Below are 16,333 nucleotides of genomic sequence, written 5' to 3' on the forward strand. Positions count from 1 at the left end.
GTCACTAGAGCGCGATGAACCAAATAAATCCTCTGTCTTGGGTCATGTTCATTAGGACATGCATCGGAAAACATTTTCAAATGTTTCACAATGGAAAACGAAGTAGTCCCTCCCTGCGTCAGTTTCATTTGGTGCCTTATGAACAAAACCTTAAACTTTCCACTAAAAACAGCAGACAGGTGGAGTGTGTTCTACTTCTTTTTACCACTGTAGCCAGACTGTAGCCAGACCAGACCTGTTTCAAATACTAAGTCAAACACTTTCAAATACTTGTATTGCATTTTTTGTTTTCCCAGTAAAACAGAACCAATGAAATTGTCCCAAAAGTTGCAAACTAAAAAATCAAGCACCACTCAAATACATATAAAGTATTTGATCTACGTATTTGACCCAGGTCTGAGCCAGACTAGTGTGTACGGCACCAGTAGCCTGAGAGACAGGTGAGATTAAGCATATGTGTTTGAGTGTGTGTGTGAATATGATGATGTCGTACCTCAGAGGTAGATAGCTCCTGAGACAGGTCATGCATTTTCTGCTGCTGCTGGACCAGGAGGTCCTGTACTGTAGCCAGGGTCTGCTGGAGCTGGGTCACTGCAAACAGAGACAACAAGTACACTTAAAACGCTAGATGTCAGCTGATACTAAAGTTTTATTTAGTGGAAGCATAAAGTAGAGGAAGCTGGAACATTTTTACTTTCAGTTAAGTTAGTCCAGAGAAGTCCCAACTCAAATACAATATCTGTAAAAACAATACAAAAAATAAAAAGTATAGGCTAAGTCATTTATTAAAGTTGACCTCTGATATTTATAATGATATCCAATAACCAGTCAAATTGGCCCCAGCTTTTCAGTCATAGATGCTTTGGGATATTTTTGACGTGTAAAATAAAGATATTAATCTCTGGTGCCTGAACTTAAATCAAATAACAGTCTCTAACCTTCCATTATCCATGCAGACACTGGCTTCAAATGCATCTTAAATCCTCAAACGATCAACAAAGGGGGAAAAAATGCCTCATTTGGGTGGAGGCTGCCAGACAAAATGTCCCACCTAATCCCAATAAATATTGCTCTTTTCTCATTGACTTTGAAGATTGAATTATTTCAAGTGTTGGTGTAAGAAGAGGGTGTATGATTTCAAATAACACGAGCCCCAGTTTGTTGGCCCCTTGCTTTCCAGTCGCACGTGTATTACCAAACAATGCATTAAGTTTCACCGACTGATTCTATTACCGAAAGACAATAAACATTCATATAAATCACTGTCGTGCAAAGTGTTAAATCAAGCCTAATCGCATTAACATCAACAGATATTGTAGCTGCCTACACTTGAGGTTGGTGTCAGCGAATGGTTAAAAGCTTGCCTACTGTGCAAGACTGGACAGACACCAATGTGCCAGTGCTGAGCTATAAGCATACGTGTGACGAAAATGGGACCCTGTTAAGACATGACGGAAGAACTTTAGGTCACCTGACATACACTCTCCTCCGTATTTATTTGGACAGTGAAGCAATTAAAAAAAAACATTACTCCAGCATTTTTGATTTGAGATCAAAATGAGGAGACAGTGCAGAATGTCATCTTTTATTTGAGGGTATTTTCATACATGGTTTAGTAGAAACAAAAGCATTTAATGTATTTACTCCCCCCTATTTGAAGAAGTCATAAGTATTTGGATAAATTCACTTCTAATGTATTAAGGTGGTCAAAAGATTAGTATTCGGTCCCATATTCCTTGCATACATTGAATACATCAAGCTTGTCACTTTACAAACTTGCAATTGCAGTTGGTTTTGGTTATGTTTCGGATTGTGTTTTGCCCAATAGGAAATGAAAGGTAAATCATGTCATTTTGGAGTCACTTTTATTGTAAATAAGAATATAAGAGGTTTCTGACCTGTTTCAGAACACTACAATAACGTGGATGCTATTTCGATGAGAAATAATCATGAATGAATTGTGAATAACAATGAGTGAGAAATGTACAGAGGCAGAAAGATCATACGCCCCCAAAACTGTTAACCTCCCCTTTTATTGGTAATGGTGAGAGGTTTGCATTATTTTGAGGGTATGATATTTCTTCATGATTGTGGGGGTATGATCATCATCATTCATGATTCAGTCATAATTATCAGTAATCATGGTAGCATCCACATTAATGTAGAAGTGTTCAGAAACATCTTCTATTCTTATTTACAATAAAAGTGACTCAAAAATGACAAAACATTAATCCCCACTCAGTTCCTATTGGGCAAAACAAAATCCAAAACACAACTGCAAATGCAAAGCAATATGCAAATGCATCAAACACGTTTTTAGTCACAAGCTTGATCTAGTCATTACATGCTAGGAATATGCAACAAATACTACACTTTTGACTACTTTAATACATAATACATGAATTTGTCCAAATACTTACGACTTCTTCAAAAGGGGGAGACAAGATATATAAAGTGCTTTCATTTCTAAATGTTAAAAACAGACATGTATGAAAATACCCTCAAATAAAAGGTGACATTCTGTACCGTTGGAAAATTCTGGTTGAAAGACTCCCGGAATAATGTTGGAATAAGCAGGAAATCTAAAATCCTCATACCACTATTTTGGAAAAACAATTTCTGGGTCAATTTTCCAGAGCCCACAACCTTGTCCCCCGCCCCCCAAAAAAGTGTTAGTGACTTCAGGGTATGTAAACTGCACATTTAGTTGCCCAATGCTCATTACTGTAAATGGCCGCAATACATCAACAGTTCCAGATGTTGGAGTGAAGTCGCTAGCCACCACGACTATACTTTCAAAATGATCATTGAGACTGAGGCGCAAAGAGTAAACTGCTTGTGCAGATCTTGCATGCCGCCATTTTAGTCCATCCAGTTCTTAGCCACTGTGTATTGTTACCCCTCGCTATCGCAGATAGAAGCCAAGAATAATGAGGTCAATGACTTTGGCTGGCTTGAATCATCAGAAGGAGACTTTGTAGCTGGGCAAGAGCATGAATTTGAGAGACAGAGCAGGGGCTCGCAGCTGCTGCCGAAGTGGCCGACATTGTGTATTCAGTAAATTATTCAGTAAATACCTCCATATAATGTACACTACATATGTCCAGGCCTGTCTCCGCCTTTAATGGCCAGCTGGTCACCAATATGGTTCCCACTGACAAAGAGGGCCAAACAACCGCACAATTCCATTACAGGCTGTGTGTGCTGAAGTGCTTCCAAGACCCATTCATTAATTGTCCGTGTGAAGTTGTAGGGAAATCATAATGGGAGTCAAGGCCCTACTCTGGGCGAAGAGAGTAATGCAGTTGTATTCAAAAGGATACATCACTTCATTGCGCCCGGCACTAGAGCAATACATGAACTTTAACAAAAGGGGTTCAAGCAATTGGCAGCCAGGCAGTCGGACGCTATTACTCAGCGTTGTGAAGAGAAAGAGGGAGAGAAGGGGGGGGGGCTCTCAGTGTAATTGCAAACCCTCTCCCCAACTGTTAACTGCAACAGTCATTAACTACAATAGCAGCTTGGCTACTGCAGTCACAGCAAATGAGTTTGCCGTGGTGACTGAGGGAAACGACAGTGGGTTTTCCATGAGAGGGCTTAAGGTCTGGAATATCAGCTCCCTACGGAATACAAGGGACTCTTATCACGGAATCGGTTCTTTAACAATAAACAAAACAGGACTTATGTTATACGGAGGAAATGTGTTTGCATAGCTGGGGCCAAAATGACAATAAAATAACTAATTTGTTAATCAGATTGAGGGAGGCACACCTTTTCACACAATCTCATACAATCGACACGCACCCTGCCAGCTATCCACCTTCCTAAAACACAATAGAACGGTAAGATCCGATCAAACTGACAGTATGAGCACTTTTCCATTCACATTCCTTCCTTGACTGTATGTAATACAGTTTGTTTGATTGGATGATATAAACTCAGCAACAAAAAAAAAACGTCCTCTCACTTGTCAACTGCGTTTATTTTCATCAAACTTAACGTGTAAATATTTGTATGAACATAACAAGATTGAACAACTGAGACAAACTGAACAAGTTCCACAGACATGTGACTAACAGAAATGGAATAATGTGTCCCTGAACAGGGGGGGGGGGTCAAAATCAAAAGCAACAGTCAGCTGTATTAAGTACTGCAGTGCATCTCCTCTTCATGGACTGCACCAGATTTGCCAGTTCTTGCTGTGAGATGTTACCCCACTCTTCCACCAAGGCACCTGCAAGTTCCTGGACATTTCTGGGGGGAATGGCACTAGCCCTCACACTCTGATCCAACAGGTCCCAGATGTGCTCAATGGGATTGACATCCGGGCCCTTTGCTGGCCATGGCAGAACACTGACATTCCTGTCTTGCAGGAAATCACGCACAGAACGAGCAGTATGGCTGGATGCATTGTCATGCTGGAGGGTCATGTCAGGATGAGCCTGCAGGAAGGGTACCACATGAGGGAGTAGGATGTCTTCCCTGTAACGCACAGCATTGAGATTGCCTGCAATGACAACAAGCTCAGTCCGATGATGCTGTGACACACCGCCCCAGACCATGACGGACCCTCCACCTCCAAATCGATCCCGCTCCAGAGTATAGGCCTCGGTGTAACGCTCATTACTTCGAAGATAAACGCAAATCCGACCATCACCCCTAGTGAGACAAAACCGCGACTCACCAGTGAAGAGCACTTTTTGCCAGTCCTGTCTGGTGCAGCGAAGGTCGGTTTGTGCCCATAGGCGACATTGTTGCCGGTGATGTCTGGTGAGGACCTGCCTTACAACCGGCCTACAAGCCCTCAGTCCAGCCTCTCTCAGCCTATTGCGGACAGTCTGAGCCCTGATGGAGGGATTGTGCGTCCCTGGTGTAACTCGGGTAGTTGTTGTTGCCATCCTGTACCTGTCCCGCAGGTGTGATGTTCGGATGTACCGATCCTGTGCAGGTGTTGTTACACGTGGTCTGCCACTGCGAGGATGATCAGCTGTCCATCCTGTCTCCCTGTAGAGCTCTCTTAGGCTTTTCACAGTACGGACATTGCAATTTATTGCCCTAGCCAAATCTGCAGTCCTCATGCCTCTTTGCAGCATGCCTAAGGCACGTTCACGCAGATGAGTAGGGACCCTGGGCATCTTTCTTTTGGTGTTTTTTAGAGTCAGTAGAAAGGCCTCTTTAGTGTCCTAAGTTTTCATAACTGTGACCTTAATTGCCTACCGTCTGTAAGCTGTTAGTGTCTTAATTCCACAGGTGCATGTTCATTAATTGTTTAGGGTTCATTGAACATGCATGGGAAACAGTGTTTAAACCCTTTACAATGAAGATCTGTGAAGTTATTTGGATTTTACAAATTATGTTTGAAAGACAGGGTCTTTTTTGCTGAGTTTATACTGAACAGAAATATGAAAGCAACTTGCAAGAATTTCAAAGATTATATGTACTCATTACAAAGGAAATCAATCAATTGAAATCAATTATTTAGGCCCTGATCTATGGATTTCACAACTGGGCAGGGGCTCAGCCATGGGTGGGCCTGGGAGGGCATAGGTTACACGTGGTCTGCGATTGTAAGGCCGGTTGGACGTACTGACAAATTCTCTAAAACGATCTTGGACTTATGGTAGAGAAATTAACATAAGAATTCTCTGGCAACAGCTCTGGTGGACATTCCTGCAATCAGCATGCCAATTGTACACTCCCTCAAAACTGAAGACATCTGTGGCATTGTGTTGTATGACAAAACCTCACATTTTAGAGTGGCATTTTATTTCTTATTAGCGTCCGGATTAGTGTCCCTCTCCTTGAAAGCAGCAGCTCTAGGCTTTAGCTTGATGCAGATGTTGCCTGTAATCCATGGCTTCTGGTTGGGATATATACATATAGTCACTGTGGGGACGACGTCGTCAATGCACTTATTGATGAAGCCGATGACTGAGGTGGTATACTCCTCAATGCCACTTGATGAATCCAGGAACATATTCTCATCTGTGCTAGGAAAACAGTCCTGCAGTGTAGCATCCGCATCATCTGACACACACCCCCACCCCTCGTCTTACCAGACGTAGCTTCTCTGTCCTGCCGATGCATGGAAAATCCAGCCAGCTCTATATTATCCGTGTTGTCGTTCAGCCACGACTTGTGATCATTGTTACATGATCGCAAACTAACTTGATGCTTGGCATCACTCTGCAAGAAGAGTTTGTCATATTAACAATGTACCATTGCTGAAGGACTGGCATTTAGAAAATTAAAGGGATAATCCATTCAAAAACTATTGTTACTTATGTTAATACAATCCCAACTGCATGTCAACAGCAAGGTTGTTATAGTGTTTTTCTATCAGTTTTTATTTCTATTAATTTTAAGATTTTTATTTGAAATTCAGTTTAGTTTCAGTTTATTTTCAGATACACTGTTTTATTTATTTAGTTTAGTTATTTATAAAAAAAAATATATATTTTGTTTGTAAAATGTAAGATGGCGCCGATGGGGTTCCTTTGGAAACTGTGAGGTATTATTTCTTACATTGTTAGCCGAGAAAACCTTAAGTATTATTACATACAGCCGGGAAGAACTATTGAAAATCAGTGCCCAGGAATGACCAGGAATACGACTTTCCCAAAGCGGATCCTTGTCTTCACCTCCCAGGGCATTTGAACTGATTCCAGAGGCTGACCCAAAACAACGGCATGGAAGAAGAAGGTACCGGAGCGGTCCCTAGTAAACAAAGTCAACGTAATTAGGGCAAGAGTTGCTTTCCAAAGAGATATTCAAGATTGTAACATACTCTGTTTCACAGACACATGGCTAGCTAGGGACATGCTGTCAGAGTCCGTACAGCCAACAGGATTTTCAGTGCATTGCGACGACAGGAACAAGCATTTTTCCGGTAAGAAGAAGGGTGTGGGTGTATGTTTCATCATTAATGACTCATGGTGTATTTATAACAACATACAAGAACTCAAATTCTGTTGTTCACCTGACCTAGAATTCCTCACAATCAATTTTATAAAATAATTTATAAAATAAATAAAAACAGATATCACATTTACATAAGTATTCAGACCCTTTACTCAGTACTTTGTTGAAGCACCTTTGACAGCAATTAAAGCCTTGAGTCTTCAGGGGTATGACGCAACAAGCTTGGCACACCTGTATTTGGGTAGTTTCTCCCATTCTTCCCTGCAGATCCCCTCAAGCTCTGTCAGGTTGGATGAGGAGCGTAGCTGCACAGCTATTTTCAGGTCTCTCCATGTTCGATCGGGTTCAAATCCGGGCTCTGGCTGGGTCACAAGGGCATTCAGAGACTTGTCCCAAAGCTACCCTTGCGTTATCTTGGCTGTGTGCTTAGGGTCGTTGTCTTGTTGGAAAGTGAACCGTCGCCCCCCAGTCTGAGGTCCTGAGCACTCTGGAGCAGGTTTTCATCAAGGATCTCTCTGAACTTTACTCCATTCATCTTTCTGTCGATCCTGACTAGTCTCCCAGTGCCTGCCGCTGAAAAATATCTCCACAACATGATGCTGCCACCACCATGCTTCACCATAGGGATGGTGCCAGGTTTCCTCCAGACGTGAAGCTTGGCATTCAGGCCAAAGAGTTTAATCTTGGTTTCATCAGACCCGAGAATCTTGTTTCTCATGGTCTGAGAGTCCTTTTGGTGCCTTTAGGCAAACTCCAAGCGGGCTGTCTTGTGCCTTTTACTGAGGAGTGGCTTCCATCTGGCCACTCTACCATAAAGACCTGATTGGTGGAGTGCTGCACAGATTTGATTTATTTAACTAGGCAAGTCAGTTAAGAACAAATTCCTATTTACAATGACTGTCTACCCCGGCCAAACCCGGACGACGCTGGGCCGGATGTGCACCGCCCTATGGGGCTCCCAAACACAATGTGATTTAGCCTGGATTTGAACCAGGGACTGTAGTGACGCCTCTTGCACTCAGATGCAGTGCCTTAGACCAATGTGCCACTTGGGAGCCCTTTAAATGACGGTTGTCCTTCTGGAAGGTTCTCCCATCTCCACAGAGGAACTCTGTCAGAGGGACCATCGGTTTCTTGATCACTTCACTGACCAAGGCCATTCTCTCCCAATTGCTCAGTTTGCCTGGGCGGTGGTTCCAAACTTCCTCCATTCGGCTATTTCAGCCACAACGGTTGCTGACAGGCACACAGCCATGCAATCTCCAAAGAAAACATTGGCAGAAGAATGGACTTACTGAAGAGCTCAATGACATTCAACATGGCAATGTCATAGGATGCCCCCTTTCCAACAAGTCAGTTTTTAACATTTCTGCCCGGTCAACTGTATGTGCTGTTATTGTGAAGTAGAAACGTCTATGAGCAACAACGGCTCAGGATGCCAGGAGAACGCTACCTGCACCAATGAAGTGCCAACTGTAAAGTTTGGCGGAGGAGGAATGGGGCTGTTTTTCATGGTTCAGGTTAGGCCCCTTAGTTCCAGTGAAGGGAAATCTTAACGCTATAGCATACAATGACATTCTAGACGTTTAGGCGCTTCCAACTTTGTGTCAACAGTTTGGTGAAGGCCCTTTCATGTTACAGCAGGACAATGCCCTGAGCACAAAGTGAAGTCCATAAAGAAATGGTTTGTCAAGATCGGTGAGGAAGAACTTGACTGGCCTGAACCAAGCCCTGACCTCAACCCCATCGAACACCTTTGGGATGAATTGGAATGCCGACTGCGAGCTAAGCCTAATCGCCCAACATCAGTGCCCGACCTCACTAATGCTCTTGTGGCTGAATGGAAACAAGTCCTCGCAGTAATGTTTCAACATCTAGTGGAAATCCTTTCCAGAAGAGTGGAGGCTGTTACAGAGCAGCAAAGAGTGGACCAACTCTATATTAATGCACATGATTTTGTCATGAGATGTTTGGCGATCAGGTGTCCACATACTTTTGGTCATGTAGTGTACATGTGATATTTGAGGCCCTCTATCACTAAGTGAGGTACACAAATCCCAGCTAGCATATAACATTCTGAGAACCATATGTTTCTTAGAGATTGGTGATTGTGTAGTTGTCCTATGGTTATTTTGTGCAGGATACCCAGCAAGCACATCATTTTGTAAGAACCATATATTTCATAGGTGGGAATTTCAGTACTTCAGCATAACCTTTCAAAAGCTTTCCCCATGGTTGTATTTAAAGGCATGTTTTCAGAAAGTTAAGAAACTACGTTTTTCTGTGGGAATTTCAGTACTTTTCTGCAGGTTTCTCAGAACATTAAGACAACTTTCCATAACAAACTAATTGGCCAAACCTGATCTTAACGAGTGCTTGTTTGCTTTGAAATGTGGTCTGTTTCAATAAACTAAAATTAACAGCTTTGCATGTGTACAAAAAATGTACATTGCATGCTAGCTCCATCCTGGTGGCACAGTTGACTAATTCTATGTATAAAGAAAATATTATAGGTTTGAATGTCACTGACACTGTGCCACAATAAAAAATAAAATGTGTCTGCATGATTAATGCCTAAGAAAATGAATTTCCATGTGTCCTATCTGTGCTTGGAGTTCAAACAGTGAACCCAAACTAAGCTAAAAGTGTTACTCAAAGTCTTATTGAACCATGTTCTCAGATCGTTATTTAAATACATTCAACTAACTTATAATTTTTGTTCTCAGAACCTCCCTGCAACCTAAAAATGAAGGTTCCCAGAGCAGGAGAAATCACTTTTGTTTCCCAGAACGTATTAAAACAAACGTTCATTTTTAACACTCAGCAAACTTAAGGCTTCATTCCCCAAACCAATGGGAAACCAATATCTTGTGTTACAACAACTTCCAAGGAACCAAATGTGGTAGCTGGGATTATATTATGATTTCAGTTTGTGAGTGTGTGATATGGGTGTTAGATACAGTACATGTTTATTTTGACATTGTGAAAGAAACGCACACCTATTTAGGCAAGGCTCTAGCTAGCGGAGTGGAACCCTTAAAAAAAATAAAGGAGAGCCGCACACTCTAGACGCACAGATGCAAAGTTTCGACAGATATTACAAAGAAAACATTTTTAGAAATAATGCAGATCTGGGTTCAAATACATGTGTATTTGAGTATCTAGTATTTAAAATACTTTTTCTGTGGATTTGAGAATTTTCAAGAACTTTTAAATGCATGGGAGTGTATTTGAGTCAGTGTTTTTGATTATTTTCATTATACTTTCCAAGTGTATTTTCAAATACATTAAAAGTCAGATAAAATATAAATCGGAATACTTTCTTTGAATGTATTTGGAAGTAATTGAAATATTTTTGAAATGTTATTTGAACCCAGGATTGAAACAATGGCAACACTGCCATGTTGATCTGAGCCTTGCTGTTGGAAAACCACGTTAGTGTCTTACTTTTGGCTGTAGCAGATGCACACACCCCGACTTCACTCCTGGACTTCTGTCTACATTCGGATACTTTAACCTTACCAAATCGGCCAACATCTACGGCGATGCTTATGGCAACGTCATCTGGCTGAGTCTAACTTTAAATGATAAATTCAATCTCAATGTGACCAGCCAGATTCAGAAGCTTGAGAACCCCATTGAAAAACCCATTTGACCCCCCCCCAAAAAGCATTACATAATTTTTTATTGTAGTTAGTTTTGGAGTCAAAGTTAATAGTTTCAGTATAGTTTTAGTTTTTGAAACGGGTTTGTTAATTATTTTATTTCAGATAACTTTTTTTAGGTGAATATGCAAGTAAAATAGAGCCCTGGTAAAGGGTTAATTGAATTGTCAGCAAACGTGAACCCTACTTGAAATAAACCTACCCTTGAAATCTTGTTGTTGATTTGCGGTTGAACGTGCACGTGACAACTTGCATTTTTTCAACCCAAAAATCCATTGATGTTCAATGTCAGTACGTTGAAAATAAATTACATGAGGTTGATAGGTTGGTTCAACATACTTATGCCCTGTGTGGGTATAGCTTCTACTATGCTTTTGATTCATCAGTACCTCCTCTTCTCATGATTCAACCGCATACCTCTTACGGGACTATTTCACTAAGTGTGATCAACTCTTCTGTCTCAAACCAAGAGATCCATCTCGCTCAAATTAAAAGAGACGGGGAAAAAACAGCCCAGAGTTGAACAACGCTACGCTAATAAGACAAAAGTTGCTCTCTGAGGTGTCCCTCGTTCACGCTTCTTCCCACCATGTTTAATTACACTGACGCCGAGCGAGGGATGCATCTCTTTCTTCCCTCCCCCCAACGTTCTCTCACTCTCACACTCAGTTTCTGACAGCCAGGTTGAGATTCCTCACCTGTCCAACATGGGAGACGCACCTGTCACTGCACACTTAATCACTAGGCCCTGCGCTGAGACCAGCCACGAAGCATCACACTTCCCAGTGCAAAATTAAAATGAACTTTCTCACCACCGAGAGAGAGAGAGACAGAGGGCGAGACAGCGGTATAGAGAGAGAAAGAGGGTGGGTGGGAAGGAGGGAGGTAGGGAGTGACAAAAAAAAGTTGTCATTTCCCAACCCCTCATTAATATTCTGAGGTTAAGAGCTTTTCAGCGAAACGTAATTAATTGAGGCCGAGCCTGACAGTAAACAAGCAATTTCAAATTAAAGCAAAATGACAGCACAGTCGTTTGTTAAAAACACGCGGCGGCGATTTTGGCGACAGATAAATGACGGAAAATGTTAAGGAGGGAGGGAGAAGTGATGAAGATATTAATCTTCACCTGTCTGTGTCAGCGTGCCACTCATCTCGGCGATGTTGCTCTCGATTCTCTGCAGATGCTTCTTGTCCTCTTTGCTGCCCATAATGAGGGGAAGGATGTATTTCTGCAATTAAAAACATGACATGCTATTACACTTCTTGCCAGGAAGGGAGAGAAAGGGTTGGTTCTAAATGGAACCCCATTCCCTATATAGCGCACTACTTTTGACCAGGACCCGGGGGGTTCTAGACAAAAGTAGTGCACCATATAGGGAGCCATTTGTTACACAGATTGAGAGGCAGGGGGAGGCATGTTAAGCAGTTTCAACTCTGAATGGACAAAGTCAACATCTTATGTTATCACAGTGTGGCCTAAACTGTCTAAAGGTCAATGTTGTAGATTCAGATTTTCACCTGAAAAAAGGAACCGATAAACAAATGAACTGCACACTACTTAAGGAAATTCAACTATTGGTGTGGAAAAGGATACTGAGGGGAAGAGGTAACATCTGACAAAGTGACAGAAAATGCTAAACCTACAGTCTACACAGAATATCAATTTCTCACCACTGTTTTAATATCGAAAGACATGATTGAATTGAGCGATAGCACATGTACAGTACCATTCAAAAGTTTGGACACACCTACTCATTCCAGGGTTTTTCTTTATTAGTACTATTTTCTACATTGTAGAATAATAGTGAAGAACTCAACACTATGAAATAACACATATAGAATCATGTAGTAACCAAAAAAAGGGTTAAACAAAAAGTGTGCAAAGCTGTCATTAAGGCAAAGGGTGGCTACTTTGAAGAATCTCAATAAGAAATTGGTTACTAAAATATTCCATATGTGTTATTTCATAGTTTTGATGTCTTCACTATTATTCTACAATGTATATAGTACAAATAAAGAAAAACCCTGGAATGAGTAGGTGTGTCCAAACGTTTGACTGGTACTGTGTTTCATTGCTAGTTTAGACAAATCTTTGTGATCCAATGTGAATATGGTGGCCAGATGAGACATGAGAAGGCTGACTGTGTCGATGACAGTCATAGGTTGGCTTCATTATTAGACTACACAACGTTATAAAATGTTTCGCAACAGACAATGAAAAGCATTGAACAAGTCTAGCTAGTCCCTCCCTGTTTCAGTCTGTTTTATTTAATTTGATGAATGAACACACCCTAGAAACGTGTGTAGTTGAACTCTGCACATCTTAAATGGGCCTCTAGACCAGGGATACTCAAATACACTGAACAAAAATATATGCGCAACATGCAAAGTGTTGGTCCCATGTCTCATGAGCCAAAATAAAAGATCCCAGGACATTTCCATACGCACAAAAAGCTTATTTTTCTCGTTTTATTCACAAATTTGTTTACATCCCTGTTAAGTCAGCATTTCTTGACAAAATCCTCCATCTATCTGACAGGTGTGGCATATCAAGAAGCTGATTAAACAGCATGGTCATTACACAGGTGCAATAAAAAGGATGCTCTAAAATGTGCAGTTTTGTAAGATAACACAATGCCACAGATATCTCAAGTTTAGAGGGAGCGTGTAATTGGCATGCTAACTGCAGGAATGTCCATTAGAGCTGTTGCCAGAGAATTTTGTTAATTTCTCTACCATAAGCCACCTCCAACGTTGTTTTAGAGAATTCGGCAGCATGTCCAACCGGCATCACAACAGCGTGTGTAACCATGCCAGCCCAGGACCTTCACATGCAGCTTCTTCACCTGTGGGATCGTCTGAGACCAGCCACCCGGGCAGCTGATGAAACTGTGGGTTTGCACAAATGAAGAACTTCTGTACAAACTGTCTCAGGGAAGCTCATCTGCGTGCTCGTTGTCCTCACCACAGTCTTGACCTGACTGCAGTTTGGCGTCGTAACCGACTTCTGTGGGCAAATACTCACCTTTGATGGCCACTGGCACGCAGGAGAAGTATGCTCTTCCCGGCTGAATCCCGGTTTCAACTGTACCGGGCAGAGAGCGTGTATGGCGTCATGTGGGCGAGCGGTTTGCTGATATCAATGTTGTGAACAGAATGCCCCATGGTAGCGTTATGGTATGGGCAGGCATAAGCTACAGAAAAAGAACACCATTGCATTTTGTCCATGGCAATTTGAATGCATAGAGATACCGTGATGAGATTCTGAGGCTCGTTGTTGTGCCAATTCATCCGCAGCCATCACCTCATGTTTCAGCATGATAATACACAGCCCCAAGTATCTGTACACAATCTATTTCAATAGACAGATTTTCCTTATATGAACTCAAATTTGGGGCGGCAGGTAACCTAGTGTTTACAGCGTTGGACTAGTAACCAAAAGATGCCTACTTAAATAAAGGTAAAATAAAAATGGTAGCATGTTGGGGGTATTTTTGTTCAGTATAGATTAGCAAGAGGGCCACATTTACAAAATCACAAGAGGTCGGGGGCCAATTATTTAAAAAATATATATAGTGAGCTACAAAAGTATTGGGACAGTGACAAATGTTGTTGTTGTTTTTGCTCCCCCCCCGGCCAATTAAGGGGACCAAAAGTTTTCGGGAAACAAATCACTTATATATGCACTAAAGAAGTCAAAAGAGTAGTATTTGGTCCCATATTCCTAGAATGCTATGATTACGTCAAGCTTGTGAATCTACAAACTTGTTGGATGCATTTGCTGTTTGTATTGCTTGTGTTTCAGATCATTTCGTGTCCAATAGAAATTCATGGTGAATAATGTATTGTCATTTTGTAGTCACTTTAATTGTAAATAAGAATATAATATGTTTCTAAATACTTATACAGTCATGTGGATGCTACCATGATTACGGATAGTCCAGAATTAAATCGTAAATAATGGTGAGTGACAAAGTCACATATGCACAAATATCACACCCCCAAGACATGCTAACCTCTCACCATTACAATAAAAGGGGAGTTTAGCATTTTTGGGGGTGTGGTATTTGTGCATACAATTTTTTATACCTTCAAAGTTTATGTTTAGGTAAGTCCCACAGATGGATTTACTGAAATGTCTTTCTCTTTGGAACGGAGCAAGTGGCCGTCAGGACCAGGTTGTCCCTGCAACACCTGAGGCTGGGTGACGCCAGTCCTAGTAATAAACACTTTTAAGTTGAAAAATATTAAATTAGTGTCAACAGCGAGTAATTAATAAGTAGGCTACTGGGAGGGCTGTGTTTACATGGCGCCTTTATAGCATAAAGAAAGTATGGGCAGACGGAGCATATGGTGTGGCTAGCACTCCGCTCCTGTGACATGACAGCAGGACGCAGCTCCGTTAGGGAATCCCAACTCCCATGCTATGAGCTGGTGGGGCTCTCGCTCGATAGAGAGTAGGAGAGACTGGTACAGGGAGGGTGTGAGAGGGTGCGAGACAGAAAGAGAGAGAGAAAGAAAGATAGCGAGAGATATTTTAAAAAGTAGAGCGAGTGAGGAGGACAGCGGGTACGGAAAGGTGGGGTGGTGTGAGGGAGAAAAATAAATAATAACCGAAAAGCCCATACTGTATTATAATGCTGGGCCTCTCACTAGATAGAGAGCAGGAGGGGCAGGTAGGGTGAGAGACAGAGGGCCAGACGACAGATAGGGTGAGAGACAGAGGGCCAGAGGACAGGTAGGGTGAGAGACAGAGGGCCAGACGACAGATAGGGTGAGAGACAGAGGGCCAGAGGACAGGTAGGGTGAGAGACAGAGAGGGCCAGAGGACAGGTAGGAGGAGAGACAGAGAGGGCCAGAGGACAGGTAGGGAGAGAGGCAGACAGAGGACATGTAGGGTGAGAGACAGACGGCCAGAGGACGGGTAGGGTGAGAGACAGAGAAGGCCAGAGGACAGGTAGGGTGAGAGATAGATGGCCAGAGGACAGGTAGGGTGAGAGACAGAGGGCCAGAGGACAGGTAGGGTGAGAGACAGAGGGCCAGAGGACAGGTAGGGTGAGCGACAGAGAGGGCCAGAGGACAGGTAGGAGGAGAGACAGAGAGGGCCAGAGGACAGGTAGGGAGAGAGGCAGACAGAGGACATGTAGGGTGAGAGTCAGACGGCCAGAGGACGGGTAGTAGGCGAGAGACAGAACTAGACAGAAGGAGAGTTAACAAGACACCAAACTATTTTATAAAACTGTAGATTATAATTTCATGAAGTGCTACAAGTGAAGACATGCTATATGGATGCTACTGGACAAGCTCAATGTAGAATAGTGATCATTACATCGTAATGGAACATATTGTAGCTTAAGGGAACTTGAGCATAAAGTAGTCACTTGAAGGAATGTAGCAGAATATAGGATAAACTAGTCTTCAGATAGCATTACTGTACTTGTTAATTTCACCTCTATAATTAGAGAATATATTGAAATAGAATACAACCCCAGTACTCTATTAAGGAAGGTTATTTTCAGATTTCCTTTGGTTCAGAGTAGTAGATTTATTATGGCATATAGATCATGTACTGCCGGGGCTGGCCCCATAGACAACTCCATGGATGTGTCCCAAATAGCACTACATTTGACCAGAGCCGTATGTGCCCTGGTCATAAGTAGTGCACTACATGGATAATAGGGTGCCATTTGGAATGGAACCCATATACACAAACTCCTGCCATGGCACCCGCCATCCACAAGAAACAA

General features: G+C 42.1%; 1 protein-coding gene across 1 annotated transcript in view; it reads right to left on the reverse strand.

The window, feature by feature from the left end:
* Positions 1 to 16,333, reverse strand: part of pex14 (peroxisomal biogenesis factor 14) — a 106,039-nt gene that overhangs the window by 10,512 nt on the left and 79,194 nt on the right. The window contains exons 6-7 of the mRNA XM_064922918.1: positions 11,713 to 11,815; positions 494 to 591 (exon numbers count right to left, since the gene is read on the reverse strand). Of these exons, the coding sequence (XP_064778990.1) occupies positions 494 to 591; positions 11,713 to 11,815 (201 nt within the window). The remainder of the gene's footprint in view (positions 1 to 493; positions 592 to 11,712; positions 11,816 to 16,333) is intronic.

Source organism: Oncorhynchus masou, chromosome 18, assembly GCF_036934945.1.
Source record: "Oncorhynchus masou masou isolate Uvic2021 chromosome 18, UVic_Omas_1.1, whole genome shotgun sequence".
In the NCBI taxonomy this organism is placed as follows: domain Eukaryota; kingdom Metazoa; phylum Chordata; class Actinopteri; order Salmoniformes; family Salmonidae; genus Oncorhynchus; species Oncorhynchus masou.